The sequence below is a fragment of the Dendropsophus ebraccatus genome, chromosome 6, assembly GCF_027789765.1.
Source record: "Dendropsophus ebraccatus isolate aDenEbr1 chromosome 6, aDenEbr1.pat, whole genome shotgun sequence".
NCBI lineage: Eukaryota > Metazoa > Chordata > Amphibia > Anura > Hylidae > Dendropsophus > Dendropsophus ebraccatus.
The window spans coordinates 33,075,876-33,093,394 of NC_091459.1; the positions used below are offsets into that span (position 1 = coordinate 33,075,876).

Genomic DNA, 17,519 nt, shown 5'->3' on the forward strand with positions numbered 1-17,519 from the left:
TTTGCCAGATTTGCTTTGCCCATCTCTAGCTAGCCCACACAAATGATACAGGGATTGTTTGGGCGGCTTGGCCACTCGATTAATTGTGACATGTAAAGGCACCACAAGAGAGTGCTGATTTCGCTGATTGGTGCTTGTCTGCAGATACGGATCGCTAGAGATTGTTCAGTGTAAAAGCACCTTTAGAATATGTTCATTTAGTTTTTTTTTTATTATGTCATTACTGAGTTAATATGCCTCCACTGATTAAACTATTGACACTATATGCTCTTTGACACAATGCATTATTATTCTACCAGTCAACTTAATTCTCACCAGATCTATTAGTCTGAAGGGAGAAAAGTGTGTGCAATCTCTACATGCACCAGTGTATTGACCACTGAAGTAGTGATTGCCATGTCATTTGGTCCTTCATTTGACATGAAACTACATTCATTGCTCCATGCCCTGTCAATCACAGTGCCACATTAACTGTATGCATTTCTGACCAGGAGCACACCTGGCAGTACTCATCTGGATGCTAATCAACACATGTGGAATTTCAGACAGTTTCTGGATGGGCGTCCGGAGCTGTCTAGAATTTCAGATAGTCCCATAGATGAGGTCATCTATGCCAAATTTAGGACAGGTGAAAACATGTCCTGACCTATTTTTTGGAAACCACACGCTTTGGGGAAAAAACTGAAGGGTGTCCATGCCCAATCTAAGCCTATGGGTCCAGAAATTTATTAAATTTAACAGATGTGTGCCTTACTAAACAGTACTTTGCTTTATTAGCACAGCTGGGGCTGTCAGATACCGTTTATTAAATACATTCTAATAATATATACTCTGAAATTTTTTGTCTTCATATTTTAGTAAAAGCCACAGAGTTATCAAAGGGTGTAAAAAAAAAGAAACTGGTGTAAACTGCCCATAGCAACCAATCACAGATGAGCTTTTATTTTACTAGAGTTGAGAACTGAGTTGTGATTGGTTGCTATGAGCAGTTTACACCAGTTTCTGTTTCATACATTTTACAAACCACATCATGTCAATTATTTCTGGCTGTTGTCCATAGACTTCAATGCAACTTGCATTTAAAACAGCGGCTGTTGTTTAATACTTAAAACAACGGCAGATGTTTTGAGTGCCACATAACGCCCGGTATTTATACAGCATGTGAACATAGGCTTAACGTGTCACTGTCGTTATAACTTTCAAAATCTAAATCAACAGTAGATGTGAAATAAAGCAAGTTTGCAACTTACATTCATTATTTTTTTGTTGTTGTTATCATGCTGTACAAACAAAGCTGTACTTACCAGAAATCCAGGTCCAGTCTCCTGAAGGTAGATTTTTAGACTTGTGCTGGTTAAAAAAAAAAGAGACTAAACACAGGAATTCCGGCCAGTAAAGAGAGTCACGGCCCAATGTGTCGTCAGTCACATGACTGCCTTCTCTCTGTGAGTGATCAGATGGCCTGGGATACACAGGACTTCCTGTTTTCTGACTCTTTGAGAAAAAAAAGAGTCAGAAAACAGGAAGTGCCGTGTTCTCCATGATGACTAAAAAAAAAAAATGAATGTAAATTGCAAACTTGCTTTATATCACATCTACTGTGGATTTAGATTTTGGAAGTTGTAATGACAGCGACACTTTAAACTGGACTCAAAACGTAGGGCAATAAAACCAGCTTTCCTACTAAGTATTCAGAGTTGTAATCCAGTACTGTAAATCCAACTGCGTGTAGCATGCTTATTATCTTCAAATATATAGTATATACAGGATCTATTTTTGGATTTTTTTGTGAATTTATTGTGCACCAAGGCATTGAGTCACAGGTGGCATCCCTTGTCTTCTTTATTGAGATGGTGGGATCCCCCTTATCTTTTGTATTATTATCCTCAAGTAGGCACATGGGCAGAGGCATGGCTGTAGCTAGTCACAGCTCCCTGTCTGTGATAACGCTCCGCAGGCATGATTGACAGACAAAGAGGCTTCAGTGTCCCTGCAGGGTGTGACATGGTAGTATCTCTGCCTGTCAATCACGCCTGCAGAGTATGATTACGAGCAAAGAGCTTCTGTGGTATCTCCACCCCATGCATACTAGCAAATAGCAAATTTCTCCAATTTATTGGATTGAAAACCTGGTAGGGACGCTGGTTTTATGGTCCATAACCTGCTCTGAGCATTTTGAGGCTATGTTCACACAATGGGGGAGATTTATCAAACATGGTGTAAAGTGAAACTGGCTCAGTTGCCCCTAGCAACCATTCAGATTCCACCTTTCATTTTCCAAAGAGTCTGTGAGGAATAAAAGGTGGAATCTGATTGGTTTCTAGGGGCAACTGAGCCAGTTTCACTTTACACCATGTTTGATAAATCTCCCCCAATGTCATGGCCGCCAAAAATTACCAATATTTGTAGCTGTCATTATTAAAACACGGCCCTCGTTTGCCATCCAAAACCACAATCACAGAACAAAACCTAAATTTGTGAAATCCAACCAGTCAAAAAATTGTTCACTCACAATAATGTGATCTTCTCACATACATGTATTATATATCAGATTATTTAAACATAATAATGCATAATCAATGAAATATGGGCTGTTGTATAAAGAATACGAGAAACGGACTGTTATTCTCGTATAGGAAGAATACCCTATTTGTGTCTGCATTTAAAATATACAGCAGAATAAATTTCGTATTTCCAAGTAACGTCTAAAGAGATGACGATGGTCAGATTTCAGACAATGTAATAAAGTGTAATTTTACCGTTGAAATCATAACATTTGATTAAATGTTCTGCTTCCACTAACTGGTAAATGGCATGACTCTCCATGATGCCTATTTTCCTACAAATGGAAATGATTAGGGCCTCATTTTGCACCACTCTCTCTCTATTTGGAGTGACATGTCAGGCTAGCATACTGGTTATCCTAATAGTCAAACGGCTACATGGAAGTCATGCCCCGCGGCACCCGGCAGCGTATAATTTGCTGGAAAGATAATAATGAAGATGAAAATTAAACTGTAATGAAGAAGAACATACTGTGCCTTTATTCTTGTTCTACATTTGACAATTTGCTACCTTAGTTGAAAAGGAGAAGATGTGGCCATTTAAAACACCAATTCGGCAAATATTACTGTAAAATAGGAATTATCTGCCTCAATTATACATTGTGGTTTAAGAGCTTAGAGGGTAATACTTTGTAAAGTCTGTTATTCTGCAATGCGTGGGCTAATGTCATAAACAGGAATCTAATCCTATCTATAATTAGAGAACACAATATAAAAATTGTAATTGCCCCCCCCCCCCCCCGCCATCCCTTTATATAACTCTGTGCAGTCTGTTCCCCATTTTAGTTACCTGTGTCCCTGTGCAGTATGAGTTATCCTATACTCTATTCCTCTATCTATTTAGTACCTGTTATTAGGTACCTTATCCGCTTGGTCATCTTCAACAGTCCACTAACAAATACACCTCTATGCAAAAGGAGCCCACTCATTTTTCATCATCTGAGGTTACCGAAGAGCCACACTACCTATGTACCTGTGCAAGGGACATGATGGGTCCCAACTTGAGATGAGTGAATCATTCAAAAATTCAATTCGCAATGATCACGAGTTTTTACTGATAAATTCGCAAACTGCGTGAATTGAACTCAGCAAATATATACATTCCAGTCCACAATCCCCCGGTGTCCTCTTCTGTGTCTTCAGCTGCACGCTTAGGGTGCTATTACATGGGCCGATCAATACTGTAAACGAGCACCGATCTGCTAGATCGGCGCTTGTTAACTGGGCCTATTACATGGCCCGATTATCATTTAGCAAGGGCTGCAGGGACATCATTAGCAATGTCTGTGCAGCCTTTACCTAAACAGTTTTTACATTACCTATCCACATTCCCAGTCTCCTGCTGCGGGAGCGCCGCGGCCAGTGATTGAGCGAGCGGCCTGTCAGCTCTGACGGGCTGCTCAGAAGCTGCGGCATGTGGGACCAGGGAGGGAGCGTGCAGAACACAGGAGAAGACCGGAAACGTGTATAGGTAATGTAAAAACTGTTTGTTGAATCATCAGCCACAGGCCATGCATTGCTAATACACGTAGCCATGCACGGTCGGCACCCAATGATTTTAGGCCAGGGCCTAAAGAAACAATCAGCCCACTGATCATTGTCTCTATTACACGGAGCGATAATTGGCAGAATCAAAATGATGTAATAGGGCCCTTAGGCAATCAGTAAGCTGTCCGTTTTCAGTTAGCGACATTCCGCTCAGCCAATCACTAGTTGTGGCGCTGACCCTCAGTCAGTCAGTGATTGGCTTGGTGAGCTGCCACTCTTCGTTAAATGAATCAATGACTAACTGAAAACAGACAAAGGTTTATTGCATTATATAATGCCATTATATTTACATACCACATTGCCCAGATACATCCTTTACATACACTTGGCCAATTATACATAAATTTATTCAATATACCACGACAGAATCTTTATCTATAATACAAATACTTACTTTACTTAAAGAGACTCTGTAAGTAGGTTTATGCTGTCCTATAGTCCTAGCATAAAGTGGTGATAGAGAAACTGAACAGAATGATGTATCACTTACATTGTTCTGTGCAGCTGATCCAGAGATATCCTCCTGAACAACATGGACAATAACTAGTCCTCTTCATTATGTGCATGAGCCCAGTAGTCCTGGATATTCATAAGAAGCAGAAAACTCCGCCCATCAGCTGCTGATTGGCAGTTATCTATCCATGCTGTGCCTAGGCAGCCAACTGTCATTTAGCAGTTGGAGGGCGGGGGAGAGGTGTGGCAAGAATCCTATTCTCCTGCATATTAGGAGAACGACTGAACAGCAGGATGTAAGTAATACACTGATCTGTTCAGCATTTCTGTCACTAGTTTATGCTGCCCTCATTTAAGGCAGAATAAACCTAGTGACAGATTCCCTTTAAACTGGCATCAGAATCACAATGCATTACGTTGCCCCTGGTACACCAGTTCTCGCTCTTCAGACATCGCTCTACACAACATGTCCAATGTGACGCGGAACAAATGCTTTCACTTCTCTTTTGCATCAAGTTGAGTTGCACTGGAAAACCCCATTAATGCTATGTTCCCACAATGTCTATTTTAGCCATTGTACAGCTGTCTTTTTGAACGGCGTCATATTAAAACAAAAACACAGCTTTAGGCTATGTTCACACTACATATATGTCCGGCCGCATTTTTTACGCGGCCGGACATATACGCGTGAAACTCCGGCCAGGGATTTACGTAAGTTGCGGACGGCTACGTACGGTCCGCGAACTTACGCCCGTAGTCTATTTACGCTTCCCGAGCGGCGTACGTAGCGATCTGACAGCGGTCTTTTACTGGCATATCTTCGGCTAGCCCCGGATACCCCACAGAACCTTTTGGATCGGCAAATCAAAGTGCAAAAATGAAGAAATCACCACTCCGTACGGGACCGCATGTTACGCTACGGGCGTAAGTTACAGCATTTCCGTCCCAAAACAATGGTCTGGTTCATTTTTTCCGGGCGTAAGTTCTTACGTAGTGTGAACTGTGCAGACGTAGATCGTATACTTTCCATTGTACGCAAACTACGTAAATCTCTGGCCGCTTATTCACGGAACGCGCTACGGCCGGAAACTTACGTAGTGTGAACATAGCCTAAAACTGTGTGAAACCAGCAGCGATGCTACATTGTGTATCTCGGCTTAAATCCTCACGGAACAGTTCATATGAATGAAATTGACATTAGAGCGTCTTGCTATCTCATGCTCCTTTCTTAGATATGAATTTGACCCTCTTATGGACACTCTTACAGACACTATCTGACCTATTTATAGTATTTGCTAGCGAGTAAATAAATGTTACACAAATAGACAGCTACCACCCACCAACATGACCCATTTCATCAGGACACAATGTTCTCCAGCTTTGCATGACATTCATTTTCCAGATTGAGGACACTGAGCACGAATGTTATGTATAATCAGCCAGGGCACATTGATCTCAGTAATTAATTGTGTTTATTAATGACCATTGTTACTATTAAAGGGGTACTCCGGCAATTTTTTCATTCTTTCAAATCAACTGGTGATGGAAAAATATATACATTTGTAATTTATTTCTATTCAAAAACCTCCAGTCTTCTAGCACTTATCACCTGCTGTATATCCTGCAGGAAGTGATTATTCTGTCCAGTCTGAGAGATTGCTCTCTGCTGCCACCTCTGTTCATGTCAGGAACTGTCCAGAGCAGTAGTAAATCCCCATAGAAAACGTCTCCTGCTCTGGGCACTTCCCATCATGGACAGAGGTGGCAGCAGAGAGCACTGTGTCAGATTGGAAGGGATACACCACTTCCTGCATGGCATACAGCAGCTGATAAGTACTGGAGGACTTGAGATTTTTAAGCAGAAGTAAATTACAAATCTATATAACTTTCTGACACCAGCTGATTTGAAAGAAAAAAAAAACTACTGGAGTACCCCTTTATTGCTATGCATATACATACATCTGTCTTTTAATTGCTTGTAAAATAATCTACTTTGGTTTATGTGGTACAAAATCTGCAATCATGGCGACTCCAACAGTTCAACATTCAAAGTGGCAGTACCTGAATATTACAAAACCTTGTTTGTTGGATTTGACTTTCTGTCCTACGGTTGTCTTTACGAGACATAAATACGTCCTTATTATACAAATGACTGCATACTACGGTCGTCTTGTTGCCTCAAAATTGTGGCCGTCCAAAAAGACGATCGTAAAATGTCAGATAAAAGACGTCGTAAGAACATGGCCAAAAGTTATAGGCTATGATCCCACAATGGGAAAATAACATTATAGCCATCCTTCTGACCATTATTTGCAGTTGACATTACCAATATATACCGTCTTTTGCCGATAAAGTGACGGCTAGCCCAAAAGACGGCAGTCAGTTTCCTCTTATGGGAACATAGCCATAAACTGCACTTTTGAACTATAGTGAATAAAGCTTACCTGGGGATATGGGGATGTCCTAGCTTTTGACTTTGTAGTAGGCATACGTGATTTATTACTCTTCCGACTGTCATTTATGGCTGGAGTAGAACTTGCATAAGCGAATGTTGGTTTTGTTGTGACTTGATCCAACGAGAGCTGAAGACCTTTGTATTCTGTATCACTGTTTAAGAAATGAATACATATACTAAGTTTATATCATATCATGCAGAAACAAATATGTAGATGTGTTTACAAGTGTACGTCTAATTGTCTTCAAGGTGATATTACCTTGGATACAAATATGGTAATTGGACAACAATTTATATGATTCTAAACAAAAAAAAAAAAAAAACATACGTGGCAGGATTCAGGCTGCTCTGAAACCAAACATTTTTGCCTTCATTTTTCATTTATTTCCCTTATTTATTATATACTAGAAAATGTACCCGGCGCTGCCCGGGTATAAAGTGTCAGTGTGTTAATTAGATTTGTTCTAAGGTGCCCAGGAGGCCAAGCTAAAGGTATTGTTTCATCTGAGTTAATCAGTGAAATTAGTGTATACCTGTAGTGCATAGTTGGAGGGGTTCTGTATACCCACAATGTATAGTTTTTAGGGGTCTCGCATATCTGTAGTGCATAGTTGGGGGGGCTGTATACCTATAGTGTATAGTTGGGGGGTCCTGTATACCTGTAATGTGTAGTTGGGGGGCTGTATACCTGTAGTGTATAGTTGAGGGAGGTCCTGTATACCTGTACTGTATAGTTCGGGGGTCCTGTATACCTGTAGTATATAGTTGGTGCTGTATACCTGTAATGTATAGTTGGTGGAAGTCTTGTATACCTGTAGTTTATAGTTTGAGGGTCCTGGATACCTGTAGTGTATAATTGGTGGAGGTCTTGTATACCTGTAGTATATAGTTCGGGGGTCCTGTATACCTGTAGTGCATAGTTTGAAGGTCCTGTATAACTGTAGTATAGAGTTGGTGGAGGTTCTGTATGCCTGAAGTGTATAGTTTGGGGTCCTATATACCTGTAGTATATAGTTGGTGGAGGTCCTGTATACCTGTAGTATATAGCTTTGGGGTCCTGTATACCTGTAGTATAGAGTTCATGAAGGTGCTGTATACCTGTAGTATATAGTTGGTGGAGTTCCTGTATACCTGTAGGGTATAGTTTTGGGGTCCTGTATACCTGTAGTGTATAGTTTGGTGTCCTGTATACCTGTAGTGTAAAGTTTGGAGTCCTGTATACCTGTAGTATATAGTTGTTGGAGGTCCCGTGCACCTGTAGTGTATAGTTTTGGGGTCCTGTATACCTGTAGTGTCCTGTATACCTGCAGGGTCGTATTTACCATTAGGCACCCATGGTCTGGTGCGTAGCGTAGCACCTTGCAGAGGGGCAGTACCCTCCCAATCAGACTTGCCAGAAAATCTGGTGTCTTTTCGAGGGGGGTATGGCGGTATTGGTCAGGTCTGGTATAGCGGTGTTATCCAGTCACAGTATGGTGGTATTGATCAGGTCTGGTATGGCAGTGTTATTTAGTCACAGTGTGTCGGTATTGGTCATGTCTGGTATGGCAGTGTTATCCAGTCACAGTATGGCGGTATTGGTCAGGTCTGGTGTGGCGGTGTTCTCCAGTCACAATGTGGCGGTATTGGTCAGGTCTGGTATAGTGGTGTTATCCAGTCACAGTATGGCGGTATTGGTCAGGTGTGGTATGACAGTGTTATCCAGTTACAGTATGGCGGTATTGGTCAGGTCTGGTATAGCAGTTATTTCCAGTCATAGTATGGTGGTATTGGTCAGGTGTGTTGTGACAGTGTTACCCAGTCACAGTATGGTAGTATTGGTCAGGTCTGGTGTGGTGGTGTTATCCAGTCATGGTATGGTGGTATTGGTCAGGTGTGAAAATGAAAGCAGTAATCCTATTGGTTGCTAAGGCTCCAACTGCCGTTTTCTCTGGGCAGCTGCAGCTAATTATATCACCTGTGTTTGCAGTGAGGAGATTTTCCCATTCATCTCTATGGGGCGCCACTCTTTCCCCTCCCCCTCCTCTCCTGTACATCTGGCGGGGACGGGACCTTCGCTAAAACCTTCCTGGGCACCCAATGTATCTGTGTGCCAAATTTGGGGTCAAACGGCTCAGGCGTTTGGAAGTCTATTTGGGACAGACAGACAGACTTTCATTTTTATGATATAGATAAATATATATATATATATATATATATATATATATATATATATATACATCCCTCTAGGCATACAAGAGTTGATTATATATCAAATGTATATGTACTAAGTAGTGATGAGTGAACATTTACAAACAAATAAGGAACGTTCAGTAGGAGTGTATGTTTTGGTCTACGCACATACGTACAGATTATCAGGTACAAAGTGTAAATTACACAGGTGGGTACAGATCGCCTAAATTTCGGTCTAGAGTTATGCACATGCATACAGATTATCAGGCGCGAAGTTAAATCACGCAGTTGCGTATGTTCGCAACTTCGAATGTGTTCCAAAATGATCGGTAAAACAATTCCGATCATCAAACACATTGTTAGTGATCTGCAAACACAAACAATTAGCGTCATGTTCGTATGAACATAAGGACATTTACGAATATGTAAGCACAGGGTATATTTACATCATCGTAATTGTAGCATATTTCTGTGCTTGTAGATGCAAAGGATTTCCATCAACTAGGTACAGTTCAAAAACTTTATTGAAGTTTAACATAAAATCCACAAATATAGACTGCTTACGCGTTTCGATCTTAATCATAGCATTTCTGTGCTTGTATTATTGGGGGAGATTTATCAAACATGGTGTAAAGTGAAACTGGCTCAGTTGCCCCTAGCAACCAATCAGATTCCACCTTTCATTTTCCAAAGAACCTGTGAGGAATGAAAGATGGCATCTGATTGGTTGCCGGGGGCAACTGAGCCAGTTTCACTTTACAACATGTTTGATAAATCTCCCCCATGAGAAAATGTATACACAGCAGGAAAAAAAAACATATACATGTATATCTAAGAAATAATAATTATTGTCTTCATTAGTTCTTCACACAAAAAAAATCAGTTTATCATGACATAAAAACAAGCACAAATAAGGTCAGACTTCAGTACAATGAATAACTGCTAAGAAGAGTATTGCATAAAAATAGTTCATATCCAACTGAACAAGTATAGCACTTAAACAATACTCCAGTGAGGGTATAAAAAAAAGTAAAAATGAGCAACCATCCAGCCAACAAAAATGAATGAATAAATAAAAAAATAAATACAATACAATACAAGCAAAAACCCAAAGTTAGGTCAATGAATGTAATACCAACTTTTGTAACATTGTAATCAAAATCCTAATGTTATTGATCATCGCTTCAGAACATTCCTCCTAGACTATTGTTTTCAGCTTCTGTGACAAGAAGTAGCTCTAAAATTGCCGCCATTGTTGGCCACATTTACTGCCATTGGGCTGTTTTTACTTCCACCCAATCATGCCTTGAACTTTCTTCCCTTTCTTAGCCCTGTCTTACAGTGTGACTCTATGTGTGATCCTATGTGCCTCCAAAGACACAAGCAATTTCCAATTGCTGCACAATGGCACTGCTGTTGCGGAGCAGAATGTTGATTCCGGCAGGGCCTAATGAGTGTACATCAGCAACAGCTGATGCCCTAGTTGGTCTAGTTGGGGAGGGGGGACAGCTCGTTGCCTAGGTTACCGACCACTGCTCTTTACTCACTCTTCACTGAGCGCTGTCCGGAACCTGGGGAAGCGCACCTCAGCTGGTGAGTAAACTTCTGTGTCTCCCATTCAGATCACAGACGGCTCCTGGCTTTTTGCCAGTTTTTCAGCATACTGAGGGTATGGCAAACTGTTGTATTTTTTCTACCATAGACTTCAATGGGATTGTTTTGGATGTCTCAAAAATGCCATTGCTGTACATATGAACTTTTTTTTGCTGTTTTTGTCACCTTTTTTGATTTAGCAGCTAGGTCATGTGATGGCAGAGGGGCTCCGGGCATCCTGATGGCCTGCTCAGCCAATCAGTGTCTGTGGTGGGGCAGTGCACTGGCTGGCTGAGCAGGACATCAAGATGCCGGGAGCCTGCGAAGCAAGCAGGAGCGTGGACCAGTAATGTATGCAACGGCCCAGCTCGGGTAAATGGGGGGGGGGGCACTTACAAGCAGTGGGATGAAAATTCTGCTGCAAGTATGTAGTCCTATTCCAAATGACATTTATAGGGGTACTCCGTCCTGGCCGTATTTTTCAGATATTGCCGGGGAGGGGGTGGTTATAGATGCAGCAGGTCACTTACCTCCCCGTTTCCAGCACCGATTCCCAGATCGCGGCGCCCCGTACCTCTGTCCCTCGGCCGCTTCCTGGTCTCAGCTGCCACACGCGACGTGACATCTCCAGGCAGCTCAGCCATTTAGCCATCTACCAAATGGCTGAGCTGCCTGGAGACGTCACGTCTCATGCGGCAACTCAGACCAGGAAGCAGCCGCGGGACGGGGGTACAAGGCGCCGCGTTCTGGGACCCGGCACTGGAACCGGGGAGGTATGTGACCTCCGGCATCCATAACCACACCCTCCCCGGCCATATCTGAAAAATACGGCCGGGCTGGAGTATCCCTTTAAGGCATCCGCAGTGGATTTTGCGTGAAATCAGCTGTGGATCAGATGTGTCTGAACCCACCCTCACACATAGAGTCAAAAATGCAATTGCTAGAAAAAAACGCATTGTCATTTTTTAATGTTTTTGGTTTTTTTTGGCCAGACAAAAAATGTGAGGGCCCCCTTAAGACGTGTCCTCAACTCAATGTCTAACTGACAACGACAGTTCTTACCCACACCCCTCCCACACATACGGATAATATATTCCTAAAATTCCCAGCATTGCTTTTTTGCCAACATTCATTAATATTTTTTTTATAACACAAATGTTGTACAACACATATACTTGATTAAATCTCATCTGCAGCCAGTCCTAATGTTTTGTGCAAACAGTTGATTCATGTCTCTGATAGAATACATTTCTTAGACAGCTCCCTTAATTACTTTCATTTATTTCTAATCTACTTAATGCCTTAGTACAGTAATGCCTGACTAAATATGCATTATGCTCTTTTATTTAAACTCCTAAAACAATTTTCCGATATGCCAAACGCAAACAGTTCCTCTACACACAGTGAGTCACAGCGCCGCGAATGAGAGCACAGATGTCTAAAATTTATTTCCGATTTAGAAGTAAACACAAATTTTATACAAATTTACAAACATTTATTTGTCGGAGTTTCGGCGGACGTAATACCTGCCGGTGTGAATTGTTTGCTTGATTGTGACTTATTGATGGTAATGTTTTAGATTTGATTCTGTCTTCTGTTGATTTATAGGAAAGTTTAAAAAGACCTTGCTGAATATGTATAGATAAAAACAGAACACTCTTTTATGTTAATAGATATAAATAGACAGTAGTTCTTTCAACTGCCAAATACATAGGAAGGGGGGGGGGAATCCTTCTGTACATTTGTTAGAACTGCCGTTTGTGCTCCACAGCTGTACTTCTGACTACACAAAGCGGGTGACACCAACCGTTACAGCTGATAATCGCTTTGTGTAATAGAAGACAACGATCAGCCGACATGCTTGATGTCAGCCGATTGTTGTCTTTCAACACCAACGATCCTGATAGTAGCGATACGCTGCTGTCGCTCCGTGAAATAGCTATCTTCTATGGGCTGCTCGGATAATCTAGCAATCACCCAGGCTTATTTCCGTATTTGAGTTAGTGCACATGGTTGTCTATTGGGCTATTCACATGATCAGTAGATTACAAGGATGCAAACCCATGCTGAAAAAAAAGGGCATGTCCTAGTGTGGACCTAGATTTTTTTTTTTACGGCTCATAGAAATCAATGGAATCCGCCATTTTTATGGATTGTAGGATTATAATTGAAATGTAAGAATGTTGGAAAAAAAAAGATTTACGGAAATACGGATGGACTACGTAATTTTTAGCAGGTGGATAGTGGGAGGAATCTCCGGACTTAAAAAAAAATACTGAAAGTGTGCATGAGGCCTTTAATGTATAATTTAGATGAAAGTTTTTTAACAACATTCTATATTGAAATTGGTCATAAATAGGCATGGTCCGAATCGAGTTCGGCTCGGGTTCGTACGAACCCGAACCCTCGGTAATGATTCCCGCTGTCTGCTGGCTCCGTGGAGCGGGCGGATCCAGCGGGAGGACCGCCTGGAAAACTGGGATACAGCCATAGCCATAGGCTGTATCCCAGTTTTCCAGGCGGTCCTCCCGCTGTATCCACCCGCTCCACGGAGCGGGCAGACAGCTGGAATCTGCTGCCGAGCGTTCGGTTTCATACGAACCTGAACCTCGGCGGGTTCGGACCATCCATAGTCATAAAGTATTAAAAGAGAACAGAAAGTTAAAGGGGTACTCGAGCAGAAAAAAAAAGGTTCTATAAAAATCAACTGGTGTGAGAAAGTTACATAGATTTGTAAATGAGTTCTGTTTAAAAATGTTAATTCTTCCAGTACTTATCAGCTGATGTATGTCCTACAGGAAGTGGTGTAGTCTTTCCAGTCTCCAGTCTCCATTTGCCCTTTTCAAAGCCACTGCTGTGGCAAAACGTTAGGTGGGGGGAGATCTATTATTTTAAAATCCACTGCTAGCTGTCTATATACTGGTGTGAAACACTAACACCAGTTCAGATAGGGATAAAGAATATAGGTACCACACAGACCAGACAGTGATATACAATTTACTTAGCAGCAGCAGATAGGGTTTTTATTATAGATAGATGTTTTATTGTACTTGTTTGCATGGGGTACAAAGAGTGCATCTGGACCGGATAGCTCTGTGCTGCCACCCCCGTCCATGACAGGAGCTTTCCAAAGCAGGAACGATTTTTTATGGGAATTTGCTACAGTTCCTTTCATGGACAGAGGAGGCAGCAGAGAGACCTGTGTCAGACAGGAAAGAATACACCACTTCCTGAAATGTTTTTTCTTTTTTTTTTGTCCGGAGTACCCCTTTAACTTTCTGTAAACTTCCTGTTGTAAGGATTCCCTAGAACTATATTAAAATACAAACAAAATCCCTCCATAAAAATGAGTGATATTCACCAACTGGCCAATACCTAAGACATTCAGGCTTCTCGGGGCTTCACTACAGTCACACACTTTCCGTGCTGAGAGTTTTAGAATTTATTTGCCAATTTGTTACATTAGATCAACTAAATGTTGTTTCTCATATTCCACATCTCATTGCATTACGTTAGCTTTATCATTTCAAGCTCAAGTCATGTAGTAAATCTAGTGTCATATGATAACGGTGTATGAGCTCTTAATAATCAAGAAGGTATATATATATATAAACATACCAGGCACTGTAACTAAAGTGAAGACAACTTTATAGTCACTTTGCCTTTTTTATTACTGAATAACATTAATCAAGGAGTAACATGTCTGCCACTAGCATGCAAGTTCCAGTTCTCCACTAAGCACGCTTAGGGGCCTCGTTGTCGGCCGATTCGGCAGATTATCGCTCTGTGGAATAGAGACAACGGTCAGCCGATGATCGTGTTATTAGCTGACCGTTTATTTAGGTTCAAACCTAAAATCATCTGAAACCAACGAGGAATAGTGATGCACGGCGGGCAACCGGCGATTTAGCAAGCACTATACTTTACCTAAACATGTTGCAGAGCTTCTACTGCGCCCCTTCTTCCTCCCGGTCCTGCGCTCAGCAGCAGCTTCGGTGCGGCCTGTCCCGGCCAGTGATTGGCTGAGCGGTCTGTCAGGTCAGACAGGCCGCACCGAAGCTGCCGCTGATGCAGGGAGGAAGAAAGAGCGCAGAAGAAGCCCTGCAACATGTTTATGCAATGTATGGCGTTTAAACCAGGGCAAGGAGGACATCGGTAACAATGTCCCTGCAGCCCTCACTAAACCATTATAGGGCTGTGGAATAGGCCCAGTAAATGAGCGCCGATCTAGCAGATTATTGATCGGGCCCCCATCGGCCCCGGAAACAGGACCCTTACTTCCCTAAGTAAAGGCCCTTTTACATGAAGTGATTATCGTCCGTATTTGGCCGATTATGGGCCATTATGGCCTATAATCGTTTGTGTACTAAATGGCAACAATTAGACAAAATGCACGATATTGGCTGATTGTTGTCTTTCAACATGTTGAAAGAGGAACATCAAAGATAGCAATGATCTGCTGCCATCACTCCGTGTAATACAAGTAATAGCGCCGGCAGGGAGCCCAGTGCTCGCGTTCTCCTGCTGATCGGACAATGTAATAGGGGTTTAAGAAGCCAATGTTAGGATGAACAGCAACTGTCACAATGACTTATTGACAATTGGTCTAAAGTAGGTGACAAACATTGCTATAAATAAAAAGTCTCTTATTCCGTTTCTGTACTTGATTCAGTAAAACTTGAACTTAAATACTTGATTTGAGTTATGAGCCTAATTGAATTCAATGGGAAACTCAAGAATTTTACCAGGTGTCCACTATTAGAGAGCAGAGAGCGCCTGGTTACCATAGAGAATTTGAATTCAGGACAAACAAACGTTCCTTTTTCTTTTCTTTTTTCTTTTTTTTTTTTTGTTCTCACTTTTACATATTTTGTTTGTTCAGTAGATGTTTAAATGAAATCTACAAATTAAAAGTGGGACGGGGATTGCCAGCAATAGCAATTCCTGAGTTAAAATTCCATATGTTAACCAGACACACAGTTTTCCAGTAGCAGGCACCAGGTAGAATACTTGAGTGTCCCATTCAATGGGACTTGTCAATCAGCAGCTGGAGGACGGACGGAGGGGTGTGGCAAGAATCCTATTCTCCTGCATATTAGGAGAACGGCTGAACAGAATGATGAAAGTAATACACTGATTTCTTCAGCATTTCTGTCAGTAGTTTATGCTGTCCTCAAGGGCAGCATAAACCTAGTAACAGATTCCCTCTAAACATCCTTTGAAGGAACAAAATATACAAAAATAAGCAAAAAGAATTAAATTGTTTTGTCAGGAGCTATAACTACTGATAATTTGGCCGTCACATATTTGACCCACTAACCTTAAATCCGGAAAACGTTAACCCCTGCCTGACCGTCAGGCACGGGTTAACTGCAGCTATATAAAAAAAAAATAAAAAAAACATTTAACTCACCTGGGGCTCGTTCCCGGCATCGGCGCGCCTACCGTACCATTCCCGGTGCTGGCAGTGTGACGTACACTACCTGCGCCAGAGACAGAGAACGCCAAACCTCTCCTGGGCAGCCGAGCGTCTCATCAGAGAGGCTCGGACACGCTTGGCTGCCAGGAGAGTTTCGGGAGAATGAGAGAGGCTTCGGGAACTGTTTCTTTTTTTATAGTGGTCACCCCATATGGTGGGGATGCGGCCATTTTTTGCCCCCCCCCCCCCCCCCCCACTGTATGGGGCCATGATACCCGGCGTATAAGACAACCCCCGACTTCTAAGAAGAATTTTGGGGGTTAATAAGTCATCTTATTTGCTGGAAAATATGGTAATTACTATTGCTATGTCTGTAATGTATAACAGGTATCTCTTGAAGGTTTTACAATAAAAAGTATGCAAAAAAGTATAAAAAGTATGCAAAAAGTTAATATGTCTTTATGTGTGTAGTGAGAGTGCTTGTTGAAACTTATTTCACATCGGCATCTGAGGCCCAGTTTGGAGACATTAGTTTTTCCCTCTCGGAACAGGACCAGGATTGTAGGGCTGGATACCTTGTCAGAGGTAAATGGGGACTGTTTAAAACTTCCTGAAATGCCCCACAGTGCTGTGAGAACTGGGACTAACCCAGGGTTGATTCAAGTTAGACTTTGGGAACTTGGGCCTGGATTAGAAATGCTCTGGTCAGGCCTAATCTGGTAGGGATTTGCTGGTAGGTAAACACACTGGACTAGGCCTGAAACTCACATGGCCTAGTAGACGTCTCTGCTCAATAGCCCGAGCTATACTCAACACAGCGTAAACCCTTAACACAGACAGATTTTCCATTGCAATTATTGAAGCCAATATCAGAAAAAGACTATATATAGAGAACTGGTCATAAAGGAAAGGCTGAGATTTCTCCTCTTTACAAATCAATTGCAAGCAAAATTCTACCCTAAGCTAGTGCCAGCCCACTGGGAAGAGAGGGTTGGACTTAGGAGACTTCCTCAGAACATTCTGGTGGCTTCTAGTAGAAACCTGTCTAAAGGTCATGTGACCAAAATGATACATTATCCACCAGTGGTGGCAGTACAGAGAGACATTAACCCTTACACATCCTGTATGCAGTTGGAACAGACAGTATGACAGATTAGACAAGATAAACTTACAATACCCACACAAGATGTAGCTATCTGGATACATTCTATAGCCGCATGACAACTTTTATAACACAGCAGCTGATAGACAACTACCAGGACTCTGCAGGATGACTTGATGAGTGACTGAAATTTTTCACAGACTACCTTTATAT

General features: G+C 41.8%; 1 protein-coding gene across 1 annotated transcript in view; it reads right to left on the bottom strand.

Annotated features, from left to right (window-relative positions):
• The window catches only part of SIM1 (SIM bHLH transcription factor 1), an 87,709-nt gene that overhangs the window by 13,701 nt on the left and 56,489 nt on the right, over positions 1 to 17,519 (bottom strand). Inside the window, exon 9 of the mRNA XM_069973609.1 lies at positions 7,010 to 7,172. Coding sequence (XP_069829710.1) covers positions 7,010 to 7,172 — 163 coding nt within the window. The remainder of the gene's footprint in view (positions 1 to 7,009; positions 7,173 to 17,519) is intronic.